General features: G+C 46.9%; 2 protein-coding genes and 1 non-coding gene across 3 annotated transcripts; all 3 read right to left on the bottom strand.

The window, feature by feature from the left end:
• Positions 1–5,781: 5,781 nt before the first annotated feature.
• On the bottom strand, positions 5,782–5,884 carry LOC119351498. The gene has a single exon (XR_005169986.1). It is a non-coding gene; the product is annotated as a U6 spliceosomal RNA (small nuclear RNA).
• Positions 5,885–6,318: 434 nt separating this feature from the next.
• On the bottom strand, positions 6,319–9,284 carry LOC119350970 (probable GABA transporter 2). Its single transcript, XM_037618559.1, has 4 exons — positions 8,942–9,284; positions 8,433–8,530; positions 7,191–7,377; positions 6,319–7,076 (listed from the first exon to the last, which is right to left on the bottom strand). The coding sequence occupies exons 1-4, from the start codon at positions 9,282–9,284 to the stop codon at positions 6,319–6,321; spliced, it is 1,386 nt and encodes a 461-aa protein (XP_037474456.1).
• A 3,075-nt stretch (positions 9,285–12,359) lies between these two features.
• Positions 12,360–17,026, bottom strand: LOC119349754. The gene is made up of 5 exons (XM_037617841.1): positions 16,851–17,026; positions 14,643–16,732; positions 13,879–13,939; positions 13,578–13,801; positions 12,360–12,909 (listed from the first exon to the last, which is right to left on the bottom strand). Exons 2-5 carry the CDS (start codon positions 16,661–16,663, stop codon positions 12,855–12,857), a joined length of 2,361 nt encoding a protein of 786 aa, XP_037473738.1. The 5' UTR covers positions 16,664–16,732; positions 16,851–17,026; the 3' UTR covers positions 12,360–12,854.
• Positions 17,027–18,864: the final 1,838 nt, after the last annotated feature.

The raw sequence follows: 18,864 nt of genomic DNA, 5'->3' as shown, positions 1-18,864 counted from the left end.
CAATGGAAGGTCCGTCAAGGTCATCATCGATGGAGGTAGTTGCCACAACTTGGCAAGTGAAGAACTATGCTCCAAGCTTCAATTGGTAAAGAGGAAGCACCCGCATCCCTACAAGGTTCAATGGCTAAGTGACTCCGGCACTATACGAGTCGAGCATACAGTCCAAGTCTCCTTCAAAATTGGTGCATATGAGGACACTTTGGAGTGTGATGTGGTCCCAATGACCGTTTGCCACCTCCTTCTTGGTCGACCATGGCAATTCGACCGTGGTGTCATCCACAACGGGCACACCAATCACTATAGCTTCAAGATCAAAGGGAAGGAATATGTGCTACGACCTATGTCTCCTAGTCAACTGATAGCCGACAAGCAAGCCCCCATCATGGAGAGAAGAGTGAGAAAGTGATCCACCCAAAAGTGAGTGAGAGCCACAAGCCAAACTTGAGCGCCTCTTCGCCTAGAGAGCAAAACCTAGTCCTATTTGCCACAAAAAGTGAGATGAGAGAAGTGTGTGAGAACCCATCGAGTGTTATGCACTTTGTCCTTGTGTGCAAGGATGGAGAGACAACAACTAACAACTCTCATGAGTTACCTTTAGTGTTTCAATCTATTTTGCAGGAATTCCAAGATGTTTTCCCCGATGAGCTACCTCCGGGTCTACCTCCTCTCCGAGGCATTGAGCATCGAATCGACCTCATCCCCGGAGCGCCTCTCCCAAACAAAGCTCCATACCGCGTCAACCCCGAAGAAACTAAGGAGATTCAATGGCAAGTACAACAACTCATCGACAACGGTCATGTACGTGAAAGCCTAAGCCCTTGTGCCGTTCCCGTTATACTTGTGCCTAAGCCCGATGGAAGTTTCCGTTTGTGTTCTGATTGTAGACCTATAAATGCTATTACCGTTCGCTATAGGCATCCCATTCCGCGCTTAGATGATATGCTTGATGAACTTAGTGGAGCCAACTTTTTCTCAAAAATTGATCTTAAAAGTGGTTATTATCAAATCCGCATACAAGAGGGTGATGAATGGAAAACTGCTTTCAAAACCAAATTTGGCTTATATGAGTGATTAGTCATGCCTATGGGTTTATTGGAAGCTCCCGGTATTTTCGTGCGTCTTATGCATCATGTGCTTCGACCTTACATTGGAGTCTTTGTTGTGGTTTACTTCGATGATATTCTTGTGTTTAGCAAAACCATGAAAGAGCATATTAATCATGTTAAATCTGTTTTGCAAACCCTTCGCAAGGAACGTCTTTATGGAAACTTGAAAAAAATGCACGTTTGGTGTTGACAAAGTGGTTTTCTTGGGTTTTGTTGTCTCTTCCAAGGGTGTCCATGTTGATGAATCTAAGATTGAGGCAATTAAAACTTGTCCCCAACCCACCAATTTGCAACAAGTGCGTAGTTTTCTTGGTCTTTCAGGATTTTATCGCCGCTTTGTGAAAAACTTTAGCACAATCGCCACTCCTTTGCACGCCTTGAGTAAGAAGAATGCTCCTTTTGTTTGGGGATCTTTGCAATCCACCGCTTTTGATGAGCTCAAGTCTTTGCTTACTCATGCTCCGATTCTTGCTTTGCCCAACTTTGACAAAACTTTTGAGGTTCATTGTGATGCAAGTGGTACCGGAATTGGCGGAGTTTTGATGCAAGAAAAACGAGCCATTGCTTATTTTAGTGAAAAACTCTCCGGTGCTCAACTTAACTATCCCATTTATGACAAAAAAATGTATGCTTTAGTGCGTGTGCTACATGTTTGGGAACATTATCTTAGACCTCGTGAGTTTGTCATACACACTGATCATGAAACGCTTAAGTACTTAAAAGGTCAAACTAAGTTGAACAAGCGACATGCCAAATGGAGTGAATTTATTGAATCTTTCCCATATGTGATCAAATACATTAAGGGTAAGGAAAATGTAGTTGCGGATGCACTCTCACGCATATGCACACTTGTCACTAAACTTGAGTTGAATGTTATTGGTTTTGAGCATATAAAAGACTTGTATGAGCATGATCCTTCTTTTGCTACTCCTTATGCTAAGTGTTTGACACACACGTCTTGGGAACGATATTACATAAAAGATGATTATCTTATGAGAGCTAACAAACTATGCATTCCCGAGTCTTCTCTTCGTTTGCTCCTTTTGCAAGAGGCTCATGGAGGCGGACTCATGGGACACTTTGGACGCGAAAAAACATTCGCCACGCTCTCCAAGAACTACTTTTGGCCCAAGATGTTCCGCGACGTCTCACGCTTCACCAACCGTTGCTCTACATGTCACAAAGCTAAGTCTAAAGCTCAATCCCATGGTCTTTACATGCCCCTTCCTATTCCTTATCAACCTTGGAAAGACATTAGCATGGATTTTGTACTTGGTTTGCCTAGAACTCAAAATGGCAAGGATTCTGTCTTTATTGTTGTGGACCGATTTTCTAAGATGGCACATTTCATTCCTTGCAACAAGATAGACGATGCTTCACATATTGCCAATCTCTTTTTTAGGGAAATCTTGCGACTTCATGGAGTGCCAAAGACGATTGTCTCGGACCGCGACGTCAAGTTCTTGAGTTACTTTTGGAAGACCCTTTGCGCCAAGCTCGGAATCAAGCTCTTGTTCTCATCCGCATACCATCCTCAAACCGACGGCCAAATAGAGGTGACAAACCGGACTCTCTCCACTCTACTTCGCGTGTTGATCAAGAAGAACATCAAGGAGTGGGAAGCATGTCTACCCATCGCCGAATACGCCTACAACCATGCAAGACATTCGACTACTGGCAAGTCCCCCTTCGAGGTCGTCTACGGCTTCAACCTGTTGTCACCATTGGACATTCTACCTCTTCCTCTACAAGAGCGCACCAACATGGATGCGAGTGAACGGGCAAACTACATCAAGAAGATGCATGAGGATACAAGGCACGCCATTGAGCGCCAAGTACAACGACTAGCGACCAAGCTCAACATCAACAAACAACCCATGATCTTCAACATTGGTGATCTCGTGTGGCTACACCTTCGCAAGGACCGCTTCCCCAATGAACGCAAGTCCAAGCTTCTCCCTCGAGTCGATGGACCCTTCAAGGTGCTAGCACGCTACAACGACAACACCTACAAGGTCGACCTACCACGAGGCAAGTACAATGTGAGCGACATCTTCAACGTCAAGGACCTCGCGCCATACCATGGAGATGAAGCTTTTGATCCGAGGTCGGATCTCTCCCAAGGGGGGGGGGAGATGGTGCGGAGCATCCCTCGCTCATCCCGATGGACGTACCTACACCTCCCTCAACACCACTTGGACCCATGGCACGAGCTCGAGCCAAGGCTATTGAAGATAAGGTGAACTCACTCCTCTCCGAACTCCCTCTTTCTACTCACGAGACATGGCTACTACCTCATTCGAAAACTCTATGTGTGATCAGGTGCTTCGAGAAGAGCCACGGAACAGCTACACATAAGAGCCAAGACGGCAAGGACCCCAAGCGTGATGGACAAGAAGAAGAGCTGCTTTGGAAGCTACAGGTGTCGGACGACCGACCAAGTCAAAGGACGTCTAACGAGTCCCAGGACACGGACGACCGAGCTCTCCGGACGTCCGGTACTTGACCACCCGAACCAAATCTACGGATGTCCAAAGCGGACCGGATGACCGGGCTACAGGCAACCGAGCCGAATCTACGGACGACCGACAGTCATCCGACGTCCAGACCGTCCCGAAGCTCCGGACGACCGGCCCTCTCCGGACGTCCGACGCACCCACGACAGAGTCGAATCTACGGACGTCCGAGCCCTGCCGGATGTCTGGACTGTCCCGAGCCTCCGGACTTCCGACGTCTTCCGGACGTCCGGCACCTGAGTGACCGCGCCCGCGGGCTGGAGCCCTTGTACCCCTTCACTTTGACTTCCATTTGCACTACGACTATAAATAGGTCTCTCCCACCTCCTAGCTAGGGTTAGCATTGGTTTAGCTCATATTTTGTGTGAGAGTCTTGCTCATCCACTTGGTTACTTCTCCTCGGAGCTCACGACCTCTTCGGAGAAGATCCCCCAAGCGGATTCAAGACCCCTTCAAGGGAAGACCCCCAAGACCTCCTCACGGAGAAGAACGGTTACTCGTGTATCTTACCTTTGTTGATTTTGAATCTTGTGCTACCTTGTGTGCTCGGTGATCTAGCCCTCGTGTGATTGATTCCTTGTCGGTTGAGTGTTTCTCTCGTTTTCCCCCGTGATTCCCTTTGTTTTCTTCCGCTCGTTCTTCGTGTCTCCCCGTAGGATCCATTCCAAACGTGAAAGATCGTCTCCATAGGGTTCCATCCTACATCACCCATGCTGCTATCACTTCATTGGAGAAATGACATCATGATATATAAACATGTGCATGTAATATTTGCTAAGTGGAATGGAACATCTTGTCAAGTCAATATGTTGAGCAATGTATGAAAATCATAGACATTGGAGCTCATTTTTAGAGAAATATTGGCCATCCTGTAACACTTTTTTTTTCTATTTTGCTTTATTGACACGGTAGAGTATTGGTCATGGGACTTGATTCTTGTGCATGAAGCAAATCTGTACAATCACCAACCACATGAGCCGAGTTAAGTTTCAATTTTTTTTATCTGGCATCTTTCAGATTTTCTTTACTACAGGATGGTCTTTCAATAGCTTTTCCCCATATTTCCGATAACTACAAGTTATGTAAAAGGAGGGCAATAATCGTGCACTCCTGATGCTCCTACCACTTTGTCGGGATTACAAATGACCGCCACAATGGTATATAAACTTACATGTACAATTATTTTTCTGATGTTTAGGCCTATCAAAACAAGATTTTGACAAAGTCCGCTATTGCTAAATAGTTACAACCCACTACCTATGTCTGCCACATCTGTAACTCATTCATCAGCTCGTGTCACCAGGTCACACTAATGCAATCAAGAGCTTGTGCCCATTTTTAATGTAGAGTTTTCTTCCATCCCCACCAACTACTCATATACTCCCCTCATCTTCGGCAAGTCTGCCAATATGCCATCATCTCTTTGCCTCCATGCAATGGCATACCACGACTACATTCATATTGGTCATGCGTTGAGGTCGTTGTAACATGTCGGGGGTAAAGAAGCTTCTGTCATTGCCATTAAATGTGCCATATTGTGACAATCTGTGGCGTAACCATTAACCTTTGATAAATTGCATGCTCGTTCTCACATACCTCTTTTATATGAGTGATTTGAGTCAATACGTGAATACGAGTGGCTATGTAAATGACATGATTAACGTTAGTTTTTTCTTTGACCGTGTATTATATATTTAGGTATGCTCTGATGATCGAATGTAGGATCATCAAAATGTCCAAATCTAGTTTATGTTGCATAGAGATCATCAAAGGTTTATGTTGTTTTTCTTTGACCAGGATGGCCACCGGAACCTATGAATTTGTTCTCCAGGATATCATTCTCAACATATCCTACAATTGAGATTAAGATTTAGTTAGGGGTCTAATTACCAGAAACATAAGGTGGTGAGAAATCGTGTCTTGAAAAAAAAGGGGCCAAACTGTGAGGACTATAGATTGCAGAGATGAGAAGGGGCTGACAAAAACAGAGTATTGACTAGTGGATATGGCGTGGCTAAGGAAATACCGGCGGACAGAAGGGTCTTGTTGAAATTATTACGTATAAGGAAAGACAATGCCCGCTGAATCTGAAAGAAGGCTCCAGGGGCATAGATGCAATAGAGAACACACGTCCCAGGGACCGGCGCGCAAAATCTTAAAAAAATTTGGACCATTTCTCGATTTGTGCGTGTCATCCTTGCGCAGGGGCCATGCTAATCTTCTCTGTATCGTTCCAATTTTATCGGATGTCCCCGAAGGGACAAGTCTGCTGGCGCGCTCGAGCTTATAAACCGGTCGAGTAGTTCTTGCGTACCCGAGGTGGGACTAAACAACCTTACACTGCTGTGTTTTGCTCTCCCCGGCCGCGCCCGCGTGAGCGAAGGAGCCCGATCCTGCAGGCCCAAAAGCCCATCGGTAGACTAGACGTGGGCTGCATCCCATTACGTGGCCCAAACCAGCAGAGAGCCAGAGCGTAGTGTTTTTCTTCCTCGGTGCCACACGCCTCCTCCCTCAAAAAAAAAAAAAGAGGTGCCACACGCCTCCATATTATCGTGTGGAGTTTATCCCCGTAGTTAGATTGTGTTGCGATGCAGTTTATCAAAAGTAAATAAAAAATGTTGTGCACCCATCCTAACAATACATAACTAGATATCCGACGAGAGATCGAGGTCGTGTGACAGAAGCAAGAAATCAATTCATTTGACGACATGGTCGTTGAAGAGCTTGAAACGCCCGGCATTGAGCACGAGCTTCCTCACGGATGCGACGGCGCCAATGACCCCGAGGCCGGTGAACAAGACCATGATCGCCACGTTGGTCATATACACCACCGACCTCCTAGGCGGCGACACCACCATGTTGTACATGACGACGGGGAGTATAAAGTCGAGCGGGATGTACCCCACGGCGCCGATCACGCCCACGATCTCGCCGAAGAACGGCAGCGCCGCCGCCACAAATGCGCAGACCGCCACGTACAAGGTCCGCATCGCCACCCGCGGCAACAGGTTTCGCCACGAGAACCTCGCCCGTGTCGCGTCCGCCACCCTTTTCTCCATGACCTCGTACACCACCTGCGCGTAGAGGAGCGCGATGGCCAAGAGCTGGAAGAGGACGAGCACGACGGTGAGGCAGAGCAGCCACCTCGGCGCCAGCGAGGGTCCTGCATTCGGCATCAGGCTTTGGATGGCGTTGGACTGGACCGTTTGGCCGAAGGCCCAGTAGCCGGTGATGGCCAGCGGGTAGAAGGTGAAGAAGGCCACCGAGTAGTTAATCACCAACGCCTTCACCATCTTCCCCGCCGCCGGAGGTACCAGCGTGGCCTGGATCTCGGGCAGGATGCCGTTGCCGAACGCGGCGGCTAGGATGGAGACGGAGAGGAAGGCGTCGAAAGTCTTCTCCGACTTGGATGTGCTCAGCGAGTAATCCTTCGCCGGAGCATTGCTCGAGAGACCTATCATGTGGAGATCGACTTTGAAGTTTTTTTGTGGTTGTTTTTTGTATGAAAACACCGAGTACAACATAGATATAGAAGCATATATGCATCATTGTTGATGTTTGTGCGTACCTGCCCGAATGCAAGCGGCGGAGACGAGGATGGTGTAGCCGACGCTAAGGACCAACGAGCCGAGGTTAATGTACCGCAGCGAGTGGAATGAGGGCATCTGGGACAAGAGAGCCAGCACGGAGGCGACGGCGATGATGAAATGGTACAGCTTCAAAGGGCCATCTGGCACCAAGCTGCTGTACATAATCTGCACAGTTATACACTTGTCAGAGGAAGATCAATTAAGCTTAGATACTTAATTAGAGTGACGTTTTGATTTCGATTTAGCTAGCCAAGATTTTGACAATATTAAGGGCAAAAAGACAAAGATGGCCATTGACCATTGGTTCCATTCCAAAACATCAGTGACCAACGCAACAAAGACCAATTATTTGACCGTGAATAAAAACAAATAGTGGGTTGGGGGCAGGGGGGTGACATGTTTGTGAAATCAAAACACAATTTTAGCGTGATCAACTACATTCTCCGAAGAATTACATGGCTGTTATTCCGCTTTACGTTTTATAAACCGGATGAGTTTTTACTAAATCTTTGCCATTTAATGATTTGTAGGGAAGCCGGAGGTTTCCACACAGCATAGTATATCTTGATTTGAATTACAAAGGTCATGTACATATAAGAAATCATGCAACTAATACTAGTCATTTAATGTTGCATGTATTATGGCAAAATATTTCAAATGCACGTAGCAACGCACGGATATTCTACTAGTTACTCCAAAATTGCAGTTTTGGTAGTATACAATATTGTATCCATCCCCTAATAGATGACGTATGTAAACTGAGTCAAAAAGTCAATGTTTTTTAAGTTTGACCAAGCATATATACAAAAATATGAAGATAAACATTATCGAATGAATATCAATATATCCACCATTAAATACATATTTTGCGGGGTCACCATACATTTCTATCATGTATTTATTCAATATATAGTTGTTGATAGTTTCTTCTAAATACTTGGTCAAACTTAGAAATAATTGACGTTTTAACTGAAGTTATACACCATCTATTTAGGAACGAAGGGAGTATCTCACAAGTGACATCACTGCGCTAATAAGTTTTGTAAAAAGTATGAGAATAATACCAAATCAATATCAATATATCCATCATTAGAAATATTTTTGCAAAAAAAAAAAAAAAACAAAGGAGGCTCACTAATATTGTGAGCACAGATCATCCCAACGGTTAGAATACAGTCGACTTCATCCGCAAAAAAAAGAGAATATAATCGACTGATTACCTGTAGAGAGTTGCCGGCGAGCAAGATACTGCCAATGGTGACCCCGACGTTGATAGCACCCTGCACGGCCACCATTAGGTAGAACGCCCATCCAGAACCTACCAAAAATCATACCGCTCATCAGTCGGTTCATATCAACTACTGATGAGTACTCCTACACTACAGTACTACCTCACTTCAGTTGTATTTAAGCCTTTAAGGCACATACGGATATTTCTAGATCATCAAGGGTCAATAAAACACGTACTCCCTCCGTTCTACAAATATAAAATATGTTAATATTTTAATATGAACTGAAATAAATGAACAAACAAACTAAAACGAGCCTATATACATCCGATTAACAAAAATGTTACTATTATATGCTAAAAACATACCATCCAATCGTATTTAGATAAAATTTCTAACGTTACTTAATTCTATCGATCAAATTGGTGATCTAGAAATACTCATGCCTAGTAAGCTGAAGAGAGTGAGCAATGATGATGAAGCAGCTACATGGTGCGTACCGAGGACGTCGGCGGCGAGGTCGCGGAAGCGTATGTGGCGGCGGCCGGCGGCCTCGCAGTGGTCGAGCACCCGGGACATGGCGTAGTAGGTGTAGAAGGAGACGGCGGCGAGCGCGGTGAGCGTGGCGAGGCCCAGCGCCCAGCCGATGCCCCGGAGCGCGTACGGCAGCGACAGCACCGCCGGCCCCACCATGGCCGTGGTGAGGTGGAACCCCGCGTGCCACCAGGTCCCCTTGGACTCCAGCACGAACGCCGCCCCCGCGTCCCCCGCCGCCGCCTTCCCTTCGCCGTCGCCACGCTCGCCGCGGCGCGTCGCGGCCTCATCGGCGACGGCGACGGCCATGGGTGCTCCTTGCTTTTGGGTTCGCGGCAAGGTTGATGGATGGTGGTCTGCCACGGGCTCACGGCGTCACCATGCACGCGCAGATACGTAGTACATGGAGGCCGGCCGACGATGGAGGTGGCTCAGTCAACCAATGCTGGCGAGATGGGACAAGGGAGCACAGCATACACGACTTGAAAGAAGATAGCTCCCGGAGTCGCAGGGTCACAACTCCCAAGTGAGTACTCCGGTGGAGGTGAGGCCGGCAGGATCACACACATATATCACACGGAGCAGTAGGTGCCGGCGGTTACCACCAGCCTGACCGCAAGTCAAATATATAAATTACTACGAACATAGCAATTTTCAAACTTCAGAGGTGAATGATGGATCATAGTATAACAACAGTGGCCCCATCCAGTTGCTCAAAGATGGCATTTTCAAACACGAGAATCATAATATTGTATACCAACATGGCATGCATGGTTTCATGCGCGCGGCTCACCTTGACCATGTCGCATTTCGTGACCTACTCGGCACGGTCAAGCCCGCATGCAGGCCGCTACGTCCGGCGGCGCCTAACTCGTAGCACTACGGTGTCGTACCGTACCGTACCTCTATGCAGGCGTCACGTACATCTCTTTTCCCATCAAAAAAATGCATCGACACGCAAGGTCTCTTGTGTTTTCTCATGGGGGTAAGATTTACCACTGATATGGCAAAAGGAAACATTCAAAGTTGGACATGGTACACGCCTACAAGGTTCAACTACTGACATGGCACTTGAGAGACCGACTGGGTCGTAGCAACTGAACCCAAAGTCTGTGGAGTGTCAGTAGACCCAACACTTCGGCATATGCTCTGCTTTCTCTCTGAATATACATAATTTAATCTAGTGCATGATATAGTCTACTCCAAATAAAGAGGAAGAAGATAACCAAGCCCTGATTAATCTCCACGTGATTCAGACTATCAAATACTCCCTCCGTTCTAAAATAGATGACCCAACTTTGTACTAACTTTAGTATAAAGTTGGGTCATCTATTTTGGAACGGAGGGAGTATGCAAAAGTGTATCTATTTCGCCCTCCAGCTTGCCCATGTGCCGGCGACACACATTGACCATGGAAAAACGCAGGATTTAACTGGTCTTGAGCCAAGAAAACTGACCATAACGAAAATAAAGTTGCAACAGTATACACACTGCATTATTATAGAATTCCAACCATGTTCCAAAAATGGTTTAGATCAATACTTTAGTGATCCAAACGCTCTTATATTTTTTTACAGAGGGAGTAGTACTTTTGAAGAATGGGTGGTACAGGTGTATTGCACCAACCATGGTTGCAATTCAGAGAGCACACATCTACAAAGCCTTGTAAAAGTGAACATGGGCAGTAACATAATACTTGCACGTTTCCGTATGACGGCCAAAGTGACGATCATGCACAAGTTCATATGATATGGGTAATTTCGTTCGTTCCATGTAGAACGTGACGGCGAGCTCGCATAAGCGGATGTGGGGGCGGCCTCGCAGTGGTCAAGCACGTGGGACATGCAGTGGCGGAGGCAGAGGGTGGACAGGGTGGGCCACGGCCCACCCTGGGATTTTTTGAATAGCTTTATAGTATAGGAAAAAAAGTAAAAAATATTAAGAAAAAATATTTTATATGAACAGTTCTATTGTTGGCCCACCCTGACCCAATGGGCTAGATCCGCTACTGGGGACATGAGGTAGTAGGTGTAGAAGGTGACGGCGGTGAGCCCGAGCGCCCAGCCCATGCCCCGGAGCGCGTACGGCGGGGTGAGCACCGTCGGGCCCACCATGGCCGTGGTTAGGTGGAACCCGCGTGTCAACACGTGCCCTTGGACTCCAGCATGAACGCCGCACCCGCGTCCCCCGCTGCCTCCTTGCCCTCGCCGATGGTGGGTCGCTGCTCCATTTGCCATGGGCCCGGCGGCGGAGGAGGAGGAGGATTACAGCGTGCATGCTCAGCTACATAGTCTATCTGTTTCAAAATAAGTGCTTCAACTTTGTAATAGAGACCGACGGATGATGGAGATAGCTCAGTCAAGCAATGGTAGTGAGCTGGGACTGTGAGTACTCACTCGTACTACATGCAAGACTCAAAACTCAATAGAAAATTACTCTCGCAGGGTCACAACTGAGCAAGTAGAGACGCTTGGATCGAAGTAAAAGGCTGGCTGGATCACATATATATAACATGGAGAAGCGGGCGCTGGCCTGACCGGAAGTCAAATATACTCCGATCCCTCCATCCCACAGTATAAGAGCGTTTTTTACACTACACTAGTATCAAAAATGTCAGTACCAAGATAAAGGGAATATAAATTACTATGAAGATAGCACTTTCAGAGATGAATGAATCATAGTATAACAACACTAGTCACATTCAATTGTTCAAGAGAAGATAGAACAAACCGTTTTTCATCCATGTGGCCTGCTCATTGGCCCATTGCAACTTGGTCAAAGTATTGGCCCATTGCAACTTGGTCAAAGTTGGACATGGTACGTACTGACAGATAGGGCGGTTGAGAGACTGACTGAGTCCTAGATATCAGCTGGAGCATAAGTCTGTGAAGTGTTGTTCGAACTTACTCCCTCTGTAAAAAGAAATATAAGTGCATCTAGATCACTTTTGAACGCATACGTTGTGTTTCGTCTCCGGTGAATAAACATTAGTATCCTCAAAGAAGAAGAAGAAGAAGAAAAGCGCGCGGCGGTAAAATGTTAGCAGCCCGGTAAGCAAGACAACTGAAGATCGGACTGATCATCCATCTCTGACTGTATAGCAAGATCCAATTTCCGCATGACGTCTCAGCTTGACTCGGATTAAAAAGAAAAGATATGCTGACACAATCGATTCAAACATGCAGCTTGTATTCACTTCAGCTTCCACCCATTCCCATGTGCCGGCAACATTGACCGGGAGAAACCCAAGGATTGGCTGCTCTTCAGACAAGAACAGCAGTACAAAGAACAGAGTTGCAGCAATATGTACACCATGTTATTATAGCATTCCAACCATGGTACAAACTGACAGATAGTAATCGTGATTCTCCGGAACAAGACAGGTGTCCAAACCAGGTTTGCATTTCAGGAAGCACACACCAGCCACCCCAGCAGGAGGTGGTAGAGGAGAGATAGATATTTACAGTTGGTTCTACAAGGTAGAAATATTCTACCAGTGTATTACAACCCCACAAAAGACATATACTGGTACATTCCAATGCCTACCTATGCTGAGGGAGAACTGCTTCAAGAACATATGCAGTAGATGGGGACGAGAAACAACACAACAGGAGGAACTTGGAGGCTATACCTCTGCCCGAATATACCATCACAGAGATATATCTCAAGTAAAGGAATGGAGTGTGTGGAAATAGGTTTTCCTTTCCTGGGAGTATTATTGATGCTGCCGCACGGCCAGGCCGCAAGAAGTAGTATGGTCTAAAAGGCTTTCTTCCATAGCAGAGTCCAAAGATTTAGCTCGCAAAAATGCAGCTTTCTGATGGCGTAGGGTGGGGGTAGGAAATGAAGGAGACATCATCATAGACTGTCATAAGAGTGCTAACTTATCTCTTCGGGGACGTGCATGCCAAAACCGCGTTTCATCTTCTCGATTCTGTCATTTGAAAATTGAAATGGTTAGTGCCTGACTAAAAAAAACATGGTTTAGAGGAAATTGATAAAGACGATTTGCTGATCAAGAATTTTAAGAGGTTATTAAATACATGGTACTCAGAGTTGAGACAAGTTGTGGCTAAAAGCAATAAAAAGTTCTAGCATAATGCTTGCACGTTTCCATACGACGACTAAACTGACAACCTTGCACAAGTTCACATGATATCAGTAATTTCTTTCGTGTAGAAAACAAACAACAATTGAACAAAAGGTTTAGAATAACCACAGCAAGCAATGGTCAAAGAAGAAAGTGAACAAATGATGTTGACCTACTGCATGGAAATAAGGCATGACCACACTGACTTTGGCCTATTATGTTTACAGGCAGTCCCCTGCTGCTAGGTAATTAATCCATATCAAGTAGTGAATCACAGGAGGGGTAATTGATTAAGCCATTAGATGATTTGTCAAATACATATCACTAATGCCAGGGAATTTTTACCGAAGACTGTAGATATCTAGAAACCCAAAACTACTTGGCCACAATGTTGCACTAGTGTTAACATCAAAATGAGTTGAAGTTTCCTTTTATACGAAGATAGCAAAAATATACATATAGATATAGCCCACTCTTCCCGAGGAAATGCAGTCTGTAAAGGAGGAACTTACGTAGGAGCGAGCTTTCCAAGGCTGCGTAATTTGTCGCCGGTTGCAGCATCAATCACATTTCCTGAGATATCAACGGTATATGATTTTTCAGAGAAACGTTGAAGGCCTCTCTTTACAAGCAAATCGAAATCTTTCTGATGAAGTTCTCTGCCATTTACAAGCACTCCAGTGTTCCCACCGGCACAATTCTTGGGCATTGAGTAACTGAATTCTTTTATAAATGGCTGCAAAATGAGAGACTGGTCATGACATGCAAACACGCAGTTCTAGGAAAGCATCCCATGGAAAAGAATTATCTTACAGGGATAATGCCGCTGCACTCGTGCCCCATGACACCCCAAAATCCAGCACGTTGGTCATACCTGAATTAGCAAAGAGAGAAAACACTATGTTACCTTTGCTTTAAAGAAATTTCCAATGCCTGTGAATTAAAAGTTACTGTAACCGACTATCTCTGTGCTGAAGATCTAACGGAATTGCAACAAATTATAAACTAGCTACATGGTAATATTGCACAAACTATTATTTAATCATGCATCTGTATCTGCCTTCTAAGTATACTCATCAGAATGTTGCCTCTGGTTAAAGGCGGACAAACATTGAATTCTGATTTTGAGCTTAAAGCATTTAGTGGAGCAATCACCAAAGAATACAAATCAATGATGAACAAGTATCTTAAGTCTATGAAAGAATGTACAGACTAGTCTAGTGATCATTTCAAGATGAAATGGCCAATTTGGCTAAAAAAAAGCAAAGCCTTCTTTCTTTAGCTTATGGAAGGAAATATTACATAAGAGTTATGCAGTGGAATCAGGCATGGTCGTTTTATAACAGTGGTTCAGTATACTTCATCATGATTCTCACCGTTAAACCTAATTTATTCTTAAGGAGAATACAGATCAATTTATTTGTCTCTTGATTGTGGCAGCATCTAAGAAAAGTGTATGTTCTTGGCAGATGATGCTAGACAGCTAGAGTAAACGATGAACTAAGGCAACAGGATATACAGCATATGCTGCAAATACAGGACATGTTCTGAATTCCAAATGAGGGGAAATGACTTACCAATATGAACCAGGGCTAACAGGACCAGCTTTTTTCTCCGCCTTACGAAGAGCACGCTCAGAGATTGGATGACCATTGATCGAAACCTTGACACTGTCCATAGACTGGTTGAATAAAGAAAGATCCTTGAAACCTTTCTTTAAGAAACCACCAAAAAATGATGAATCCCCACTCTTACCAGCTGAAGATTGAACTTCATCTAGCCCAGCATCAGAAGAGACATGCGAGCTAGTATTTGTTCGCTCACTGACTGATGACTCATTTTTGGCTACTCCCTTGGCATTTTCACAGTTTGAGGACAGTGATTTAGCATAATCATCTTCTATGCTCTCTTCTTCACATGTCTTAGTTATGCTATCGAATCCAAAGTCATTGTTATAACCTTCCTTGTTGCAGTTGTCGTATCTCTTATTAACACTCTGAACTTCAAAGCTGTTGTCATCTTGTTTGCTCTTTTCTTCATACCTTTTGCTTGTAGCTTCATCTTCGAAGCTGCTGCTCCTGCTATCATCACTATTGGCCTTCCGCGTGTTCTTGTTACCAATGTGACCATCAGGACAACTAGCATTAAGTTGTTTGAGATATTTCTGTCCATATGCCTTCTTCGCGGTTTCTCCACTAAATCCATCCTTCCGACTTTCATTGCTCTTTTGTTCACATTTCACATCAATCCTCTCACCTCGAACATCAAAGTTTCCTTTGCTATTTAAGCCATACCTCTTGCTCTTGATTTGATCCCCACCACTGCAATCATTTTGCTGGCTGGAAAAGGGATCAACAAGTTTGTCCTCTAAAACTGGGGCTTGTGGACTGATTGTGCGAATAACTGAAGCTTCGGCCTGACTGTCTGCATCTCCCTGACATAATATATCTTTTGGGCTATCTGCAAATCTGGACTTGCTGACAGATACAGGTTTTACCTGACTGATCTTGTTTGGCCCGCGCTCTTTGCTTGTGCTGCTGCCATAGCTTCCAATAGAAGACTGCGACAGATTGTCGGAAAAATTCTGTTTCTGTCGATAGCTACCGAAACTGGAAGTGTCATCATCCTCATATGGATACCACCCAGAACTTTGAGGAGCCCGGCGATCTGAGCTTCTCACACTTTTTGGTACACTGAATGACGATGATGGGATCGCCGGGTGAACTTTCACACCCTTGAGCTTGAAAGTAACAACCTCTGAGCAGGAGCCACACTGAACCCGATTCTGCTTCGGTGATGTGCATTTCCCAGGAGGCAGCTGCAGAAGCTGGTTACAGGAGCTGCACACGACGAACGGCGCGCCGCCCTTCGCCGGCCGGCAGAAGCTGTCCGCCCTCTTGCTGAAGTACTCAACCCTTCTCTTGGACATGGAAAGGTGCGAGTACAGCGACGAGGCCACCGACCTCCGGTCGTACTCCGACGATATCGACGAGGCCGACCTGTCGAACTGGTACGGCGGCCTCTGCTGCCCCGCGAAGAACCTCGCCATTGGAATGCTCTCCTCCTGCGGCGGCATGGCCCGCTGGCCGTGCACGCACTGCGCGCACTGGCACGAGCTGTGGTGGCCGCTCCCCTGGCCGCCGTACCCGTAGCCATCCCACTGCCCCTCCGGGCGCGGCTGCCGGAACCTCCCGCTCGGCTGCCTCGCGTACCTGTCGTCGCACACGGACCGCTGGTCGTACGAGCTCGGCGGCCCGCCTTGCCCGTACCGGCCGGCGTGGCGCGAGGAGCGGTAGTACTCCGGCAGCGCACCACGGCCCGGCGGGGGTGGCAGGGGGTCGGCGTGCGCGTGGCGCATGGAGACGGCGCCCCGGCCCATGCGGTGCGGCGGGTCCGCCCCCCGCGGCCCCGCGGCCTCGCAGGACCGGGTGATCTGGTCCCGTATCTCGTCCAGCTTCCGGAGCAGCTCCGCCGGGTCCTGCTGCTTGAGCGCGGCCCAGTCCACCGCGCCGCCGCCGCCGCCGCATTGCCCGTAGTCCCCCGGCTCGGGCGCCCTCGCCCTCCTTCTGTACTTCATCTCCTTGGGCTCGCTCCCCATGCCGCCGGATTCTCCCCCGCCCCCTTTCTCGGAACCAAGAACCGTAAAAGCGGTTGGAGTTGGAGAAATCTGCAGAGTCCGCAAGATATCGCGGCGGATCAGAGAATACCAACGGAAGATAGTAGGTATAGGCCGTAGAGAGCCTTAAGCAGCGATGGCAGAGAGAGGCGGCGGCGGCGGCGGTTACCTCGACGCGCCGTCGGAGAGCTCGCGGCTCTCGGTTCTCGGCCGCGGCACAGAGGCTACGGCGCGGGGTACGCGGCGGCGGCGCCTCCGGTTCTCCTTCAGAGCTTCGCGGCGGCGGCGAGGAGGAGGCCGGTCGGCATTGGCGACGGTGGGCGGCGTGGCAGTGTGGTGGCGGAGTGGCCGCGGCGAGGAGGACGAGGAGGGGGGCAAGTGGAAGAGCGGCTATGTACTGGTGTGACTTGCGAGGGATCTGTCTGCAATATTTTCAATTGTTGAGGGCGTGAACGCGATACTCCGGCAGAGTTCGGCGGAACCGCGTGCTCCAGTTGGAGGGCTGACTGACGCGTGGGGCCCACGGACAGAACGGGGTGTCCAGCTGGGATTGCTTGACTAATGCCACGCGCATTTGTTCCTAGAGTAACATGGGTTAATCAGTACTCCTGGCAACAAATTCGCCAAGAAATTTATGATTAAAAAGTGCACCCACAAGAAATTATGAGTGGCATTGCTTAATCCATAATGTTGGCTTGGGACTGACAATGGCACTACCCAAGAAAATTTTCGATCAACATGCATTAAAATTTTGTCAGTTAAATCTATGATCAAATTTTGAAAAAAAACGAAGAGGACCAATAAACAAAGACGGATGTAGTAGTATCCAAGAAAAAATGCCCAATTAATTAATCATGCACCTCCGTTTTCTTGATTCTATTTGCAGAGTCTTCCCGACAAAAACTCGCATCCACCACGGATATTTTCGATTGAAAGAGACTCCCTAATTTGTCTTCAAATTTCGTTGAAATGCAATATACTTGATATAAAACCACACGTTCTGATATATTGCCGTAAAAGAAAAGCCGCCGCCGCCCGAAATGAAACGTAGGTGCATTCGTCACGCCCGGTAAGGGCAATGCGCTCCATGACAAAGACTCCGAAGATGTTCGCGTGTGTAAATATATATGTGATGTATAAGTTTCTTTTTTGCGTGATTAATCAATCGATCGACCATGGCGCGCAGGCTAATGATAGCCGCCCTCGTTTCGGTTGATATTGCTGTTGGGTCTGAATCTGAATTTTTAGTTATTAGCTCTCTCTCGGCGTCAATAATGCCGCCGGCCACCACTAACGCGCACCGCCAATCAAATCAATCAGTGGCGTGGTGTGGTGTGGTGTGGTGTGGTGCGAGCATCTCAAAAGGAGACGGAAATGAAATCAGTGGTGTGGGTTAGTAGGAATAGGAGATTGTGGTTTTTTTTGTAGTATAATGGAAGCAATGATATTTGTCAACGACAAGGGAAAGCAGACGAATATATGCGCCTAAACACTCACGCATGTGGTCCGTTGCTGCTTTAGCTTAGTTTATTCGTAAATTACAGTATATGATATAATACAGTTTGTCTGTCAGGTTAATCCTATCTGTCTTGTATCGATGTCTCTGACAGAGACCGATTAAACAACTCGGGCCAGCATGATCGATGCTCGGCGCAGGACGTTTTAAGTCTCAAGTGACAACTGATGACAACTGAGGAGAGGCTGCCTAACACATGTGTATCGTGTGCATGAGCAATGCTAGGCACTGGTACTGATCATAAACAATGAAGTGGCAGTGCAATTTCCCGGCTGTTTTTTTGCCTGTTTGCTGGGTCATATGGCCCCGCATCTTGCAAAGATCGCCACAGCGGTGCAGTAGGGAAATAGTACTCCTACTCCCTCCGTTCGGAATTACTTGTCTCGAAAATTGATGTATCTAAAACTAAGATACATCTAAATACATCCATTTCTGCGACAAGTAATTCCGAACGGAGGAAGTACTACCAAGATACTAGTATCAAGGGACTGTAGCACTGAGATGGACTCAACACCTCTGTGTGAAAGCGTGCTGTGCGACGCATGGCTGGCTTGGTGGCAGGTAACCAGCGAGGCAGAGGCACCTAACACGTACGGTACGGGCGCCGAGGCTGACCCGACTGGCTGATTCCGTCACTCCTCCGTCGAGTCCGTCCCCGGACGCTTCA

This window comes from Triticum dicoccoides, chromosome 1B, assembly GCF_002162155.2.
Source record: "Triticum dicoccoides isolate Atlit2015 ecotype Zavitan chromosome 1B, WEW_v2.0, whole genome shotgun sequence".
NCBI lineage: Eukaryota > Viridiplantae > Streptophyta > Magnoliopsida > Poales > Poaceae > Triticum > Triticum dicoccoides.
Note: the sequence above shows the minus strand (reverse complement) of the source record. Positions and strands in the feature narration are given on the sequence as shown.